The 12654-nt window shown below is 48.3% G+C and overlaps 1 protein-coding gene across 1 annotated transcript; it reads left to right on the top strand.

Annotated features, from left to right (window-relative positions):
* Positions 1-1596: 1596 nt before the first annotated feature.
* LOC311371453 (vitamin D3 receptor B-like) lies at positions 1597-12093 on the top strand. Its single transcript, XM_084489503.1, has 3 exons — positions 1597-1799; positions 4558-4674; positions 5474-12093. The coding sequence occupies exons 1-3, from the start codon at positions 1622-1624 to the stop codon at positions 5725-5727; spliced, it is 549 nt and encodes a 182-aa protein (XP_084345629.1). The 5' UTR covers positions 1597-1621; the 3' UTR covers positions 5728-12093.
* The last annotated feature ends 561 nt before the right edge of the window (positions 12094-12654 follow it).

The following is a 12654-nucleotide window of genomic DNA, read 5'->3' as shown; positions in this document are numbered from 1 at the left end:
ACATGTTTGTGTGTGTGTGGGTGGGAGTGTGTGTGTGTGTGTGTGTGTGGGTGTGTCGACGTCGACAATCAGTCAGTGTCCCGGGGTCAGCGCCAGAGTCAAGATGAAGACAAGCCCGGGCCTGTCTTTCCTGAAGTTGTCATTCCCGCTGCCACAGAGTGATGGAAGTTGTTGAATTAGTGCTGGAATGTTTGTCCACTTATGATCTGCCCCCTAAGCCTCTGAGAAGCTCCTCTGCCCACCCCCAGACCTCCCCTACAAACACACACGTCTCTACTCCTGACGCACAACCCATAGCGGTTTGTGTCGGTCGGCGAAAACACTTTTCACACACTTGGCGGGCCCCGCAGGGCCCCGCAGGGCCCCGTTGCGGCACGGCGGGGACTTCTTACTAAAGTCCCGTATTGTCTTCTGAGTCGCTCCGACAGGACACGTCGCCGTTCCTTGAGTGTCGGGTTTGTGGACTTTATTTTTAGACCAGTATTTTTAGACCAAGTACTCATTATACTAATGAGTACTAATTGTTTCTATAAATCAGTATGCCCCTACCCTGAACAGATTGTACTAAATACAAGGTGGTGATGGCGGTGGCGTATAGTTGACAGAACAAGGCGCGCACAGATTAAAAAATGCGTCTATTTTTGTGGTGACAGCGTGTGCTGGTTGGAATAACGAGGTCCGAGGGGGGGGACACACTACCAGGCCTGTTTCTGGTAGAACAAACATCACCACAGTGGCAACACACACATATGCCCCCGGTAATGTCATCATATGCATTTCAGCCGTTTAAAATAGATGTATATAGATAGATATAAATAGAACATCCACGGGATGAGTTCTGAACAAACGTCTTATTCTTATGACAAATGTACTTATTGTAAGTCGCTTTGGATAAAAGCGTCTGCTAAATGCCCTGAAAGTAAATGTTAAATATCGTTTGTAAGATCAATGCATGTCATTATGCATGTCCTTACACAAAACATCTGTACTATACCGTCTTCGTAGTTACTCAATGATTGGTTGCTTCTGCCAGTTCCATCTAAACGTAAAGTAATTGCATGTGTGTGTGTATATATATATATATATATATCATATTATATATATATATATATATATATATATATATATATATATATATATATATATATATATCATATTATATATATATATATATATATATATATATATATCATATTATATATATATATATATATATCATATTATATATATATATATATATATCATATTATATATATATATATATATATATCATATTATATATATATATCATAGTTGATAAAGTGAAGTGAGTCTTCAAATGTGTCTCTAGCCGCTGACGCTGCTGGTCAAAGCGCTTCTTACAACTTAAAACGGCTGCAACACAAGTGAACGTGACGCCGGCCTCCTCCACCGACCGCCCTGGGTCTGTGTCCGTGGTGTGGGGGTCCAGGTGGTGTGGGGGTCCAGGTGGGGTGGGGTGGTCTGTGTCCGTGGTGTGGGGGTCCGGGTGGTGTGGGGGTCCAGGTGGGGTGGGGTGGTCTGTGTCCGTGGTGTGGGGGTCCAGGTGGGGTGGGGGTGGTGTGGGGGTCCAGGTGGGGTGGGGCTGTTCTGTATCATCTCCATGTTGACACCGCTGTCGTCCCCCAGGGAGCTGACTGCCGACGATCAGATCGCCCTGCTCAAGTCCAGCGCCATCGAGGTGATCATGCTGCGTTCCAACCAGAGCTTCAGCCTGGAGGACATGTCCTGGAGCTGCGGAGCGCCCGACTTTAAATACCAGATCAGCGATGTTACCAAAGGTCAGCCTCCACCCCCCAACACAACACAACGCAACGCAACACAACACAACGCAACACAATGCAACACTACACTACACTACACAGCGCAATGTGATGCAACGCAACACTGTGCGCTGCATGGTGCCCCAGCTGAAGACGTCACCTACCCTCTTACTGGGAGGGAAGGACTGGGCGGTAGGTACGGTGTAGGACCCCACGACTCAAAGGTCTGGGGTCGCATCCCCCGCGGTGGTTCACAGCCTACATGTAGACACCCTCGAGCAAGACGCCTAGCAGTCATCTCTCAGACACTTGACCCGAGTGACCTCTGACCTAGTGCCTACGCTACAGGTCGTCACGGAGGCCTCCAGGTACAGCCTGCCACAGGGGAATGGAACCCCGCAGCTTCTTTGGCGGGGAGTCAAACCCCCGTTCCATTACGCTCCCACGGCCCCCGTGAACATGAACCGTGTTTACCGATGCCCCGAGTCGTGTTTGAGATCAAATTGGCGTCTGAACGGCTGAATCGTTGTAGGTACAGAAGCTGCCGAGGTGTGGGTTCCTGCATGTGCAACGCAGCGGCCCACCTCGCCTGCCCAGCGCCTGGGGGGGGGGGGGTACTGGCTGGACCTCGTTAGTGTGGGAGTGTGAGGCGAGGTTACTCCATCTGGCACGTGTACACAGACACGTGCTGCGCGATGCTTAATGCACCTACTCGCTGTGGAACCGGTCGGACACATCTGCAGCCAGCCCCTCTGGCCACGGCCTTCATTTGCCTTTTTTAAACAAGTCCCCTCTTTCTGAGATCAACCAAAGAATGTCACTCCTGACCTGTTGGACACACAAAGACGCTTTTGTCTGGAGCGCTAAGAGCCTGTTTTTCCGCGGCTCCTTTGCTAAATCACTACGACATTGTTGGTCTTGGGTCCTGATTTGGAGCTGGATTAGTTTAATTGTTAAGTAATTCAATCATTTTACTCAAAGCATTGAACTTGCGGATTAATTCTCAAATGCTTTATTTGTTTTAAACCAGTTATTTTTTTTGTCCTACCAGTAAATAAAATCACCCAAGGCAGGTCATTTGCTTGGCAGTGAATTAACAAAAACAGTCGTTCAATAGTCCACAAATCTTATCAAGGTTTAAAAAAAATAATCGTTCGCATTGTAACCAATCCACAACCAAAGGGAAAACAAAACGACCGTCGTTCCACAAAAGAGGAAAGAGAAACCTCTAACCAAATCAACAACAAGGCATCAATCAGCAGCAGCCATCAGCAGGCCCTCTGGGGGGGCTGCTGGTCTCCAGGGACCCCCCCACCACACAGAGCTGGAGGGCTTCTGGTGGTGGTCTGTGTGGTGGTCTGTGTGGTGGTCTGTGGTGGTCTGTGTGGTGGTCTGTGTGGTGGTCTGTGTGGTGGTCTGTGTGGTGGTCTGTGTGGTGGTCTGTGGTGGTCTGTGTGGTGGTCTGTGTGGTGGTCTGGTGGTCTGTGTGGTGGTCTGTGGTGGTCTGTGTGGTGGTCTGTGTGGTGGTCTGGTGGTCTGTGTGGTGGTCTGTGGTGGTCTGTGTGGTGGTCTGTGTGGTGGTCTGTGTGGTGGTCTGTGGTGGTCTGTGTGGTGGTCTGTGGTGGTCTGTGTGGTGGTCTGTGGTGGTCTGTGTGGTGGTCTGTGTGGTGGTCTGTGTGGTGGTCTGTGGTGGTCTGTGTGGTGGTCTGTGTGGTGGTCTGTGGTGGTGGTCTGTGTGGTGGTCTGTGTGGTGGTCTGTGTGGTGGTCTGTGTGGTGGTCTGTGGTGGTCTGTGGTGGTCTGTGTGGTGGTCTGTGTGGTGGTCTGTGGTGGTCTGTGTGGTGGTCTGTGTGGTGGTCTGTGTGGTGGTCTGTGTGGTGGTCTGTGTGGTGGTCTGTGGTGGTCTGTGTGGTGGTCTGTGTGGTGGTCTGTGTGGTGGTCTGTGTGGTGGTCTGTGGTGGTCTGTGTGGTGGTCTGTGGTGGTCTGTGTGGTGGTCTGTGTGGTGGTCTGTGGTGGTCTGTGTGGTGGTCTGTGTGGTGGTCTGTGGTGGTGGTCTGTGTGGTGGTCTGTGTGGTGGTCTGTGTGGTGGTCTGTGATGGTCTGTGGTGGTCTGTGTGGTGGTCTGTGTGGTGGTCTGTGTGGTGGTCTGTGGTGGTCTGTGTGGTGGTCTGTGGTGGTCTGTGTGGTGGTCTGTGTGGTGGTCTGTGTGGTGGTCTGTGTGGTGGTCTGTGGTGGTCTGTGTGGTGGTCTGTGTGGTGGTCTGTGGTGGTCTGTGTGGTGGTCTGTGTGGTGGTCTGTGTGGTCTGTGTGGTGGTCTGTGTGGTGGTCTGTGTGGTGGTCTGTGGTGGTCTGTGTGGTGGTCTGTGGTGGTCTGTGTGGTGGTCTGTGTGGTGGTCTGTGTGGTGGTCTGTGGTGGTCTGTGTGGTGGTCTGTGTGGTGGTCTGTGGTGGTCTGTGTAGCTCTGGGACACGGCGTTCATGTGTTCATGGGTTCCTCACATGTGTACGTGTCCACCATGTGTTCATTTTGCATTCACGTGTTCATATATTACACACACACACACATGTTGACGTGTTCACCATGCAAACATACATACATACATACATACATACATACATACATACATACATGCGTTCACATGCACATGAACGCGGCATGTTCACAATGCGTTTCCCTGTGTGTTTGCGCGTGTGTCCACGTGTGTCTCATGGTGTGCTCACGTGTCCCTCATGTGTTCACCGTTCACCCTGTGTTCACCCTGTGTTCACCCTGACAGCCGGTCACACTCTGGAGCTGCTGGAGCCGCTGGTGAAGTTCCAGGTGGGCCTGAAGAAGCTCAACCTCCACGAGGAGGAACATGTGCTGCTGATGGCCATCTGTCTGCTCTCTCCAGGTAGGCCGGGGGGGGGGGGAGGGGGGGGCGGGGGATAGGCCGCCTCCCACAACATGCGTGTCGGTTATTTTTGTCACGGGGTGGGTGGGGGAGGTGGGGGGGGTCATGAATTGTTCATGCCTTGATCCTACTTTGACGTGGCTTCGTTTCACCGGTGGGTGTATGCACCAGAAGTGTTGTGAACGGCGGAGCCGGCGATGATTTGAATATGGGGACGCATGTTTGCACATTAATGAATCATCAACCCAATGCTGGCCGCTCCACTTCTCTGTGTTTTCACAGATGTGTGTGTGTATCTCTGTGTGTGTGTGTGTGTGTGTGTGTGTGTGTGTGTGTGTGTGCGCGCCTTAGTTTCATGGTAATGGGGCATTTGTGTGTGTGTGTGTGTGTGCGTGTGCGTGCGTGCGTCGTATGCATTAACATCAGCCTTTAGCACATATATTATGTATATGTAGTCAAGTCATGCAAGGGAACATGTGCAGCTGAACAGATGTTTGCGTGCCCTGGCCCTTTACGAAGCATCGCCGTTAACAATGCATTCAGATCCGCTCCCTGGTGGTAACGCGGCACAGATTATGGTCACTGACTCCAACAGTGGAAGCAATGACAACAGAAGCCCGGGCGTTATCCCCCAGTAGGTCTCCAGTTCTGAACAGTGTTGTTCTAAATATCATCACCCGGTTCATCGTTGATCTTCCACTTCAGAAGTCAATGATAGCCCACGAGCCAGATGTTAGTCAAGCCCATTTCCACTCCGTTGACCTTTTGACCTCTTCGTCACCCCCCCCCACTCCCACAGACCGGCCCGGGGTGCAGGACCACGCCCGCATCGAGGCCCTGCAGGACAACATCTCGGAGACGCTGCAGGCCTACATCCGGCTGAGCCACCCGGGCGGCCGGCTGCTGTACGCCAAGATGATCCAGAAGCTGGCGGACCTGCGCAGCCTGAACGAGGAGCACTCCAAGCAGTACCGCTCCCTCTCCTTCCAGCCCGAGCACAGCATGCAGCTCACCCCTCTGGTGCTGGAGGTGTTCGGCAGCGAGGTCTCCTAGAGAGCCTGCCCCCCCACCCCCCACCGGAGAGTACCCCCCCCCCACCCCCCACGCCCCCACGCCCACCCCCACTCCGGTGAGGTCAGGGGGAGAGAGAGAGAGAGAGAGAGAGAGAGGGGGGGGGGGGCGGTAGGATGGTGGGGTACAGCGTGGGAGGGAGGGAGGAGGCAGAGAAGGTGCTGGATGAAGTTGTGGTTGTTGAGGAGGAGTGTGTGTTCGGTGTCCGTCTATCAGTAGGTCTGTCAGAAAGTCTGTGCGTGCGCTCGCGTATCGTAGTGGGAGTCGGTCGTGTGGAGTAACAGGAGTCAGTCCGCATTGGGACCTTGATCGGGCAGAAGTCTAGTGGGGAGGGCAAAGATGAGCCGAGAGAGAGAGAGAGAGAGAGAGAGAGCGCAACTACAAGGGAACTCCACGTCTCTCACACACACACACACACACACACAACCTATACCTAGACATCAAACTTCTGCCTGAAACATATTTGACGTAGTGTTTTTTTGTCTGTATTTAAATGAAACTGCTGCTTACCACACCTGGACAGTATATGTACACACATCAACACAACAAGCATACTCAATTTTTTGATTTAGCCATTCAGTTTCAACTACCTCTTGGTTTTACTTAGGGTTGTTTTCATGCACATCGCCTTCGTAAAACAGTACGTTTCTTCAACACAAACAGTGACACACACACAAGGAAACGCAGTCTGCTCTGTGTTGGATGCCTGTACATTAGTCTCGTTGACGACGCGGTGTACATATGACTCTGTATATGTTCGCCTCTCACCTTTCACCAGAGGTGCGGTCCGCTACATTCTCAAAAAGCTTCCACAATCTACAGAAAGGACGACATAAGGAACCGCACCAAGGCCTTCTCTCGCATGCAGGCTCACTACATGCTTCTTCTTTATTTAGCTGTTTCAACTTGCCTCAAAGGACTTATGAAGGAAAGGAGGGGTGCACACACCCGGGGGTCTGACGACAGAGAGCAAAATCTAGCCTTCTAATTTAGCGGGATTTTGCCGTGGTTTTTATTTGGGATGGGTGGTTTTGAGGTGAGAATTAGCCACTAAATGTGTTTTACACTGCTAACTGTCAATCACACCAGGCCTGCATTCTGGCCCGTTTCTCGTCTCTTTTTTCAAATCAAGAGTTTGCTGTAAATAGTTAAATTGCCTCACATTGTATTGTATCCGTAAGCACTGTTATTCAACCTTATTTTCTTTTGTATTTGTATATGTTCTGTAATAGATTTTAAAGGGCTACAATGCCAAATCTAACTGGAACAGTAAAACAAGGCCAAAGCAAGCTAGCAACTGGCCTAACTTGTATTATGGAAGCAAAGCAAACATACCATACCAGGAATTGGCATCGATGCAGATGTTTTATTGCGATGGATGCTTTTTATTATCGACAAAAACTTCAAACCTTAAAACGATTCCATGAATTGTTTCTCCTCTGTGTACAGTGAGCTGGGTGGCAGGAGAGCTCAATAAGCTGCTTCAAACCTCCTCAGATATCACCCCTTTCGTTTCTGACTGGGAAGTGGAATTTGTAGAATGTCCGAGGGTCTGGCCTTCGGAGGCGCTCTGACGCCCAGGTCCTCCCGTTCGATAAAGTATGCTGCGCGGCCCCCTAGTGGCCGCACCCTGTAAATACCAGGTGTATATTGTTTTTTTGTTTCTTTCTTGCGCAGCTGTACATAGGGCTACGTAGATATTACTAGAAGAGTAAAAATGCATTCTATATATGCACATATGATATTGTTGCTTTTCTTTTTTTTTTTTGATGACTTGTTTCTTCCTTCAAACACTTTGGTCTTTTGGACTTTGTATGTGTTTTTTTGGAGTGAATAAGCAAGAGGGCAGATTATAATCGTATAGGACGTGTTCGTTTTTTTTGACACAGTGGTTCGGGGGGGGGTGGGGGGAGGGTGGGGGGGACTGGTTTGGTTCTGTTCCAAGTTACACTTTTTAAGATAAATAGGAAGAAAAGAGTTCGCTGTGAAGGATTAACATGCAGTGCTGCTCACTAATGTAAGCCATATAGATCACCAAGCTAGTTATAAACTCTTTATAGTAGACGTAGAATGAGGGAGGTCCCGGGCCGTGGATATGCTGTTAATATAACCTTGTATACTTATACCTTGCATATCCGTGGCTTCTCGTGATTCTCTTTAAGGCCCGCTTGTATAACCTATACCGTACCCTGTAACCTACTATAACAATCCTCTTCCTCTTCATCCTCAGGTGGCAATGGCGATTATTATTATTATTTTTTTTTTTACAAGTCCCAATTGTGACTAACACTATTGAGGCCAGTGATGCGTGATTGGCTGCGGTTTGGGACATTGAGTAGTGGGGAGAGTTGTTGAAGTGATACTCGTTTCCATTTGTCTTGCCACCACTTTGAGACTATGAGACAACGTCCGCGAGGGGCAGAGAGAGAGAGAGAGAGACGTTGGACGGACCACAGGAGCAGCTTGTGATGGGGGGCGCGGTGGGGGCCCGTGATGGGGGCCCGTGCTCCCCTGTCCTAAGGGGCTTAGTGGTGGCGTCACGGCAGAGCTAGGCTAGGTGCGTGACGACGACGACGACGGTGATAAATAAACAGCGACGGTGTTGTTGTTGTAGGCGGAGCGGGGGGGGTCTCCACGTGGCCCCCGTCCAGAGGGGCACGTGACACCTCGAGTGTTGCTGACCAGACTGCTGTTTGAAACGTTGACGAGGGCCGAGGAGCTTCCTGCGTGTGAGCGCTGATTTGTGTCCCCAGGGGCCCCCCCCCCCCCCCACCTCCCCCCGTGTACCCCCTAAAACAGCTGTACATCCAGTGTACCTCCTCAGCACCCCCGTGCATGAGCTGGGTGCTGTGGTGTGTGGGAGGGGGGGGGGGGGGGGGCCTGGACACGCCTCGGCCCACAGACCAGGCTGTGATCCCGGCGAGGGAGGAGGGAGGAGGGCATCGAGTCAAGTGTTGAATTGCTGGGGGTTCTTTTTTATTTTTCCTTGTTATGATAAGATCTAGTAGTTTTCAGCTGCTCCTATGTTAACCAACCTTAAGGAGAGCTCTACTGTGTTAACCAACCTTAAGGAGAGCTCTACTATGTTAACCAACCTTAAGGAGAGCTCTACTGGGTTAGGGAGAGCTCTACTATGTTAACCGACCCTACAGAGAGCTCTACTGGGTTAAGGAGAGCTCTACTATGTTAACCGACCCTACAGAGAGCTCTACTGGGTTAGGGAGAGCTCTACTATGTTAACCGACCCTACAGAGAGCTCTACTGGGTTAGGGAGAGCTCTACTATGTTAACCGACCCTACAGAGAGCTCTACTATGTTAACCGACCCTACAGAGAGCTCTACTGGGTTAGGGAGAGCTCTACTATGTTAACCGACCCTACAGAGAGCTCTACTATGTTAACCGACCTTACGGTGAGCTCTGCTTGGCTCCTTTTCTTTCAGTGTTTTCTTATTTGCAGTTTTCCTTGCGGGCTGTTGCTAGGCGGTCGGTCTGGGACAGTGTTTGTGGATGTTTTTCTTGCTGCCAATGAACCAACCAAAGCACCCGGGCTCAGCAGTGTGTCAGGTCTGAACGGCAGATCAACGCAAGCACACTCAGAATCAGTCCGCCCGTTCCTTAAGACAGGAGACGTTCTGCACGTTGTACAGACACAACACCACGGTCAGCATCACCAGAAGGACTCGCCAAAGCTACTCAAACAGCTGCGTCTGTCCTTATCTTTTATTATTTAACAACAAGTCTTATCTGCTGTCCGCGTGACAGACCATACTTGTATGCAGTAGAAAACAAACCGCCAGCGGGCGTTCGTTAGGGCGTCGGCGTTACGAAAGGAACAACAAACACGTAGAGCCTCTCAGTCACCTCCGTGGCGGCTCACAGCCTAAAGACGACCATCACAAAGCTAGCTAGACGCTCACAGAGCGCCCCCACCCAGACACATGAGTGGATGTACGCGAGTCCCTGGGCCCAGTTGTTCAGTCGTCATCTGATGGGATTACGGCGGATCGGATCGGATCAAATCTTGAAAACGGGTGGCTCAAAAGAAAAAAATGGATTCTGAAATTGGATTAGGACTCGTTCTCCAATCTTGGTTTATATCTGGACCAAACCTTCAGTACGTGTTGTTCAGAACGTTTTAGTAGGATCGGGATAACTTTGATCCCACAAATCTGGATCACCCCGATCCCAGTGGAAGGGTGGGTTCAAGGAGCTTTTCAGGAACAAAATATAATAAAACTTTAAAATTGGTGAAATAATAACAGTTTGTATATTGTAGTATGTATACATTTATTTATATTTAACACTTGATTAATGAAATAGTAGACATCAGGCTACCTATTAAGCCTTTCTTTACATTAAAGAAAGTAATCCCCTAAATTGAAGTTGATATCAAAGAAAATCAATATATTTTATTTTAACGGACATCGTTATCACTGTATCTTAATTATGAGATCAATCAGTCAAAAGTAGTTTTTCTACCTGTTGTTCTTCACATGCAGTAGTACTACATCGGGATGTTTAGGCTAGTCCCAGTTAGAGCCCTGGTAATCCGGATTTTGTAATCCTGAAAGTTAGTATCTGGATCAAGGTGATCACTGCTGTGTGGCTTTGTTAAACGGCCACAGCAGTCAAATGGCTGACCAGATGGGGATCATTCTGATCCAGATGAGATATTCTGAACAACTGGGCCTCTGGTGTGGGTCCAGTGCCCCTTCTGGGAGTTGTGGTGGATGAAGATGATGATGACGAGGATGCGTTATATACACCACTTGTATGTACAGGATGTCGGGTTGGGGTGCGGGGGTTGAAACCCTCCGGGTTTATCGAATAGGACTTTTCCAAGTACTTTCTCTTCTCGAGTCACAGCGGTATTGCTTTGTGACGATTATTACCTCTGTAGATATGGCTGCGTTTTCCTTTTTTTTTTTTTTTTTTTTCTCCTCTCTTTCTATGATCGAGACACAGTGTTGATAGGAGCAGTAGACCGGAACGGGGATGGTTTGGTTGTCCAGCAAGTGCCACAGGAGGGCCGTCCCTCGACACACAGGGTAACAGAGGGGCTCACGTTGGCTACACACAGGAACCAGACGGGCCGGGATCCAGGGGTTGGCGTGGAAGAACCGCTTTTATTTTGAAGTTGTTCCTGTTTGAGCAACTTGGTGAAATTAGGGAGAGTGTTTAGGCAGCCAAAACGATATTATTCCCAGAGATTATACATTTCTATCTTCGGAAAAACAACAACTACAACAACAACCACAGCTTGTTCATGCATGTGAGGATATAGTCGAACGGGAATTAGATGCATCTCCAAATGATTTTGTTTTTTTTCTCCACTAAGCTGCTTCGAAACCATCAGATCTAACTTTACTATTTTTCTTATAATACTGGAACATTGAAAGTCTCATGGTAATGGGAATCTTTTAGAATGGTTTTTACGTAGGTTCGTAAGATTCCCGTACCTGCCATGTTAGAAATAATATTCATGACAACAATACCTGCAATATGAAAGTTAATGGTACACTATCACCAGCAAGCTTTACAGTTTATCATGTTTTATGTTTTTTTTTTGTATCATGGATGTACAAAAAAACTATTACCATTACAAAACCGGTCAAGAGAGCATTTATTCTTGAATAATTTGCAGAGAACAGTTGGCCATCTCCCACCTAATGGCCCGAGAGTAATTTTTCCAAAAGGGGACAGGGATTGTAATGAGATCAACTCAATGTAGTTCTTAAAAAGGAGCGTCGCGACAGGGCGCACACCATAATCTACCTAAAAAAAAACTACCTCTTTTAGCTACAGATATTTGCTTTAGCATTAAGCAGTTGCCTCTGTTTTTACTTTTGTAATATTTGTATTCTTGTTGGTATTTATTGCTGTCTAATTAATCATCTTTAATGATTACCTCAGAGATATCTCATGCAGATTGGGAGTGTCTAGCTAATGAAGTCATTCGGTTTTTGTTTTTATTTTGTACAATATGTGTTTTTGTTCTCCTTTTTCTCCGACTAAGCATTACCTTTTCTATTTCATTTCTCTTTTTGTCATTTGAATACTTTTTTTTTTTTTTTTTTTTTTACGCACAAAAACACCAGGACTTGTTTTCATATAGTGCCTGCAGTCTGACCAATGGGACAAAGGCTGGCTCACGTGAGACTACATTTCCTCCAAAAGTAACATTCTTCCTCGCATGGCCCTCGCTTTGTGGCAGTAGGTTGTTTTCAGCGTCAAGTGTTCCTTCTCGCCGCGCCGCGGGCATCCGTTGTGTCCGCGGCGCGTAACGTACAGGGAGCGGTTTGGAGTGAATGCAGCCCCCCTTTTTAAACGAAAAAAACAAACAAAAACACATGGATAATATATATTTTTCTTTTTTTCTGTGACGTTCAAACAGACGTTGCGTGCATGAGCCCGCCTATGTACCTTCGGCATGGTTTTCTGCTCGTTGAATATCCAGCAGCCTTTCTACTGCGCTCCCGCTGTCCACTAGGTGGCTCACTCACCCACACAGGACCTACGAGGAGCTCGGGACGGGAGAGGGGCAGGAAATGTGTTTCAATGCGAAAGCTGCTTTGTACTTAACAGCATCATTTAGTCATGGGTTGTCCACTGTACATACTCAAGACCGTAGTCCAGATGTGATACAACAGACGGCGTACTTGGCGGTGGCACTTAGTGGGGAATATAAAATCAAACAAGAAGCTTGTTGTACAATATTAATGGAACAACTACTCACTTTAAATTGAAACAAAACAAGTATTGTTTTGTCTGTGTTTTTTTTCTTTTCTTCTTTTCTTTTTCTTTTTCTATTCATGTCAAACTGCTTCAGTTAAACACTGAATTAAATTTAGATGTTTATTGATCGATTTAAACTAAGAAAACCGTGTGGTCACAGTTGTGCATCCCAT

Source organism: Micromesistius poutassou, assembly GCF_964030765.1.
Source record: "Micromesistius poutassou genome assembly, contig: SCAFFOLD_1255, whole genome shotgun sequence".
Taxonomy (NCBI): domain Eukaryota; kingdom Metazoa; phylum Chordata; class Actinopteri; order Gadiformes; family Gadidae; genus Micromesistius; species Micromesistius poutassou.
This window is presented reverse-complemented; position numbering and strand designations above follow the sequence as displayed.

Bases quoted from the DNA above. Each gene is read 5' to 3' on its own strand.
- LOC311371453 (XM_084489503.1), top strand. From the start codon at position 1,622: ATGTTGACACCGCTGTCGTCCCCCAGGGAGCTGACTGCCGACGATCAG. The intron at 1,800-4,557 runs GTCAGCCTCCAC...TCACCCTGACAG, and splicing joins GATCAGCGATGTTACCAAAG to CCGGTCACACTCTGGAGCTG. The intron at 4,675-5,473 runs GTAGGCCGGGGG...CCACTCCCACAG, and splicing joins CATCTGTCTGCTCTCTCCAG to ACCGGCCCGGGGTGCAGGAC.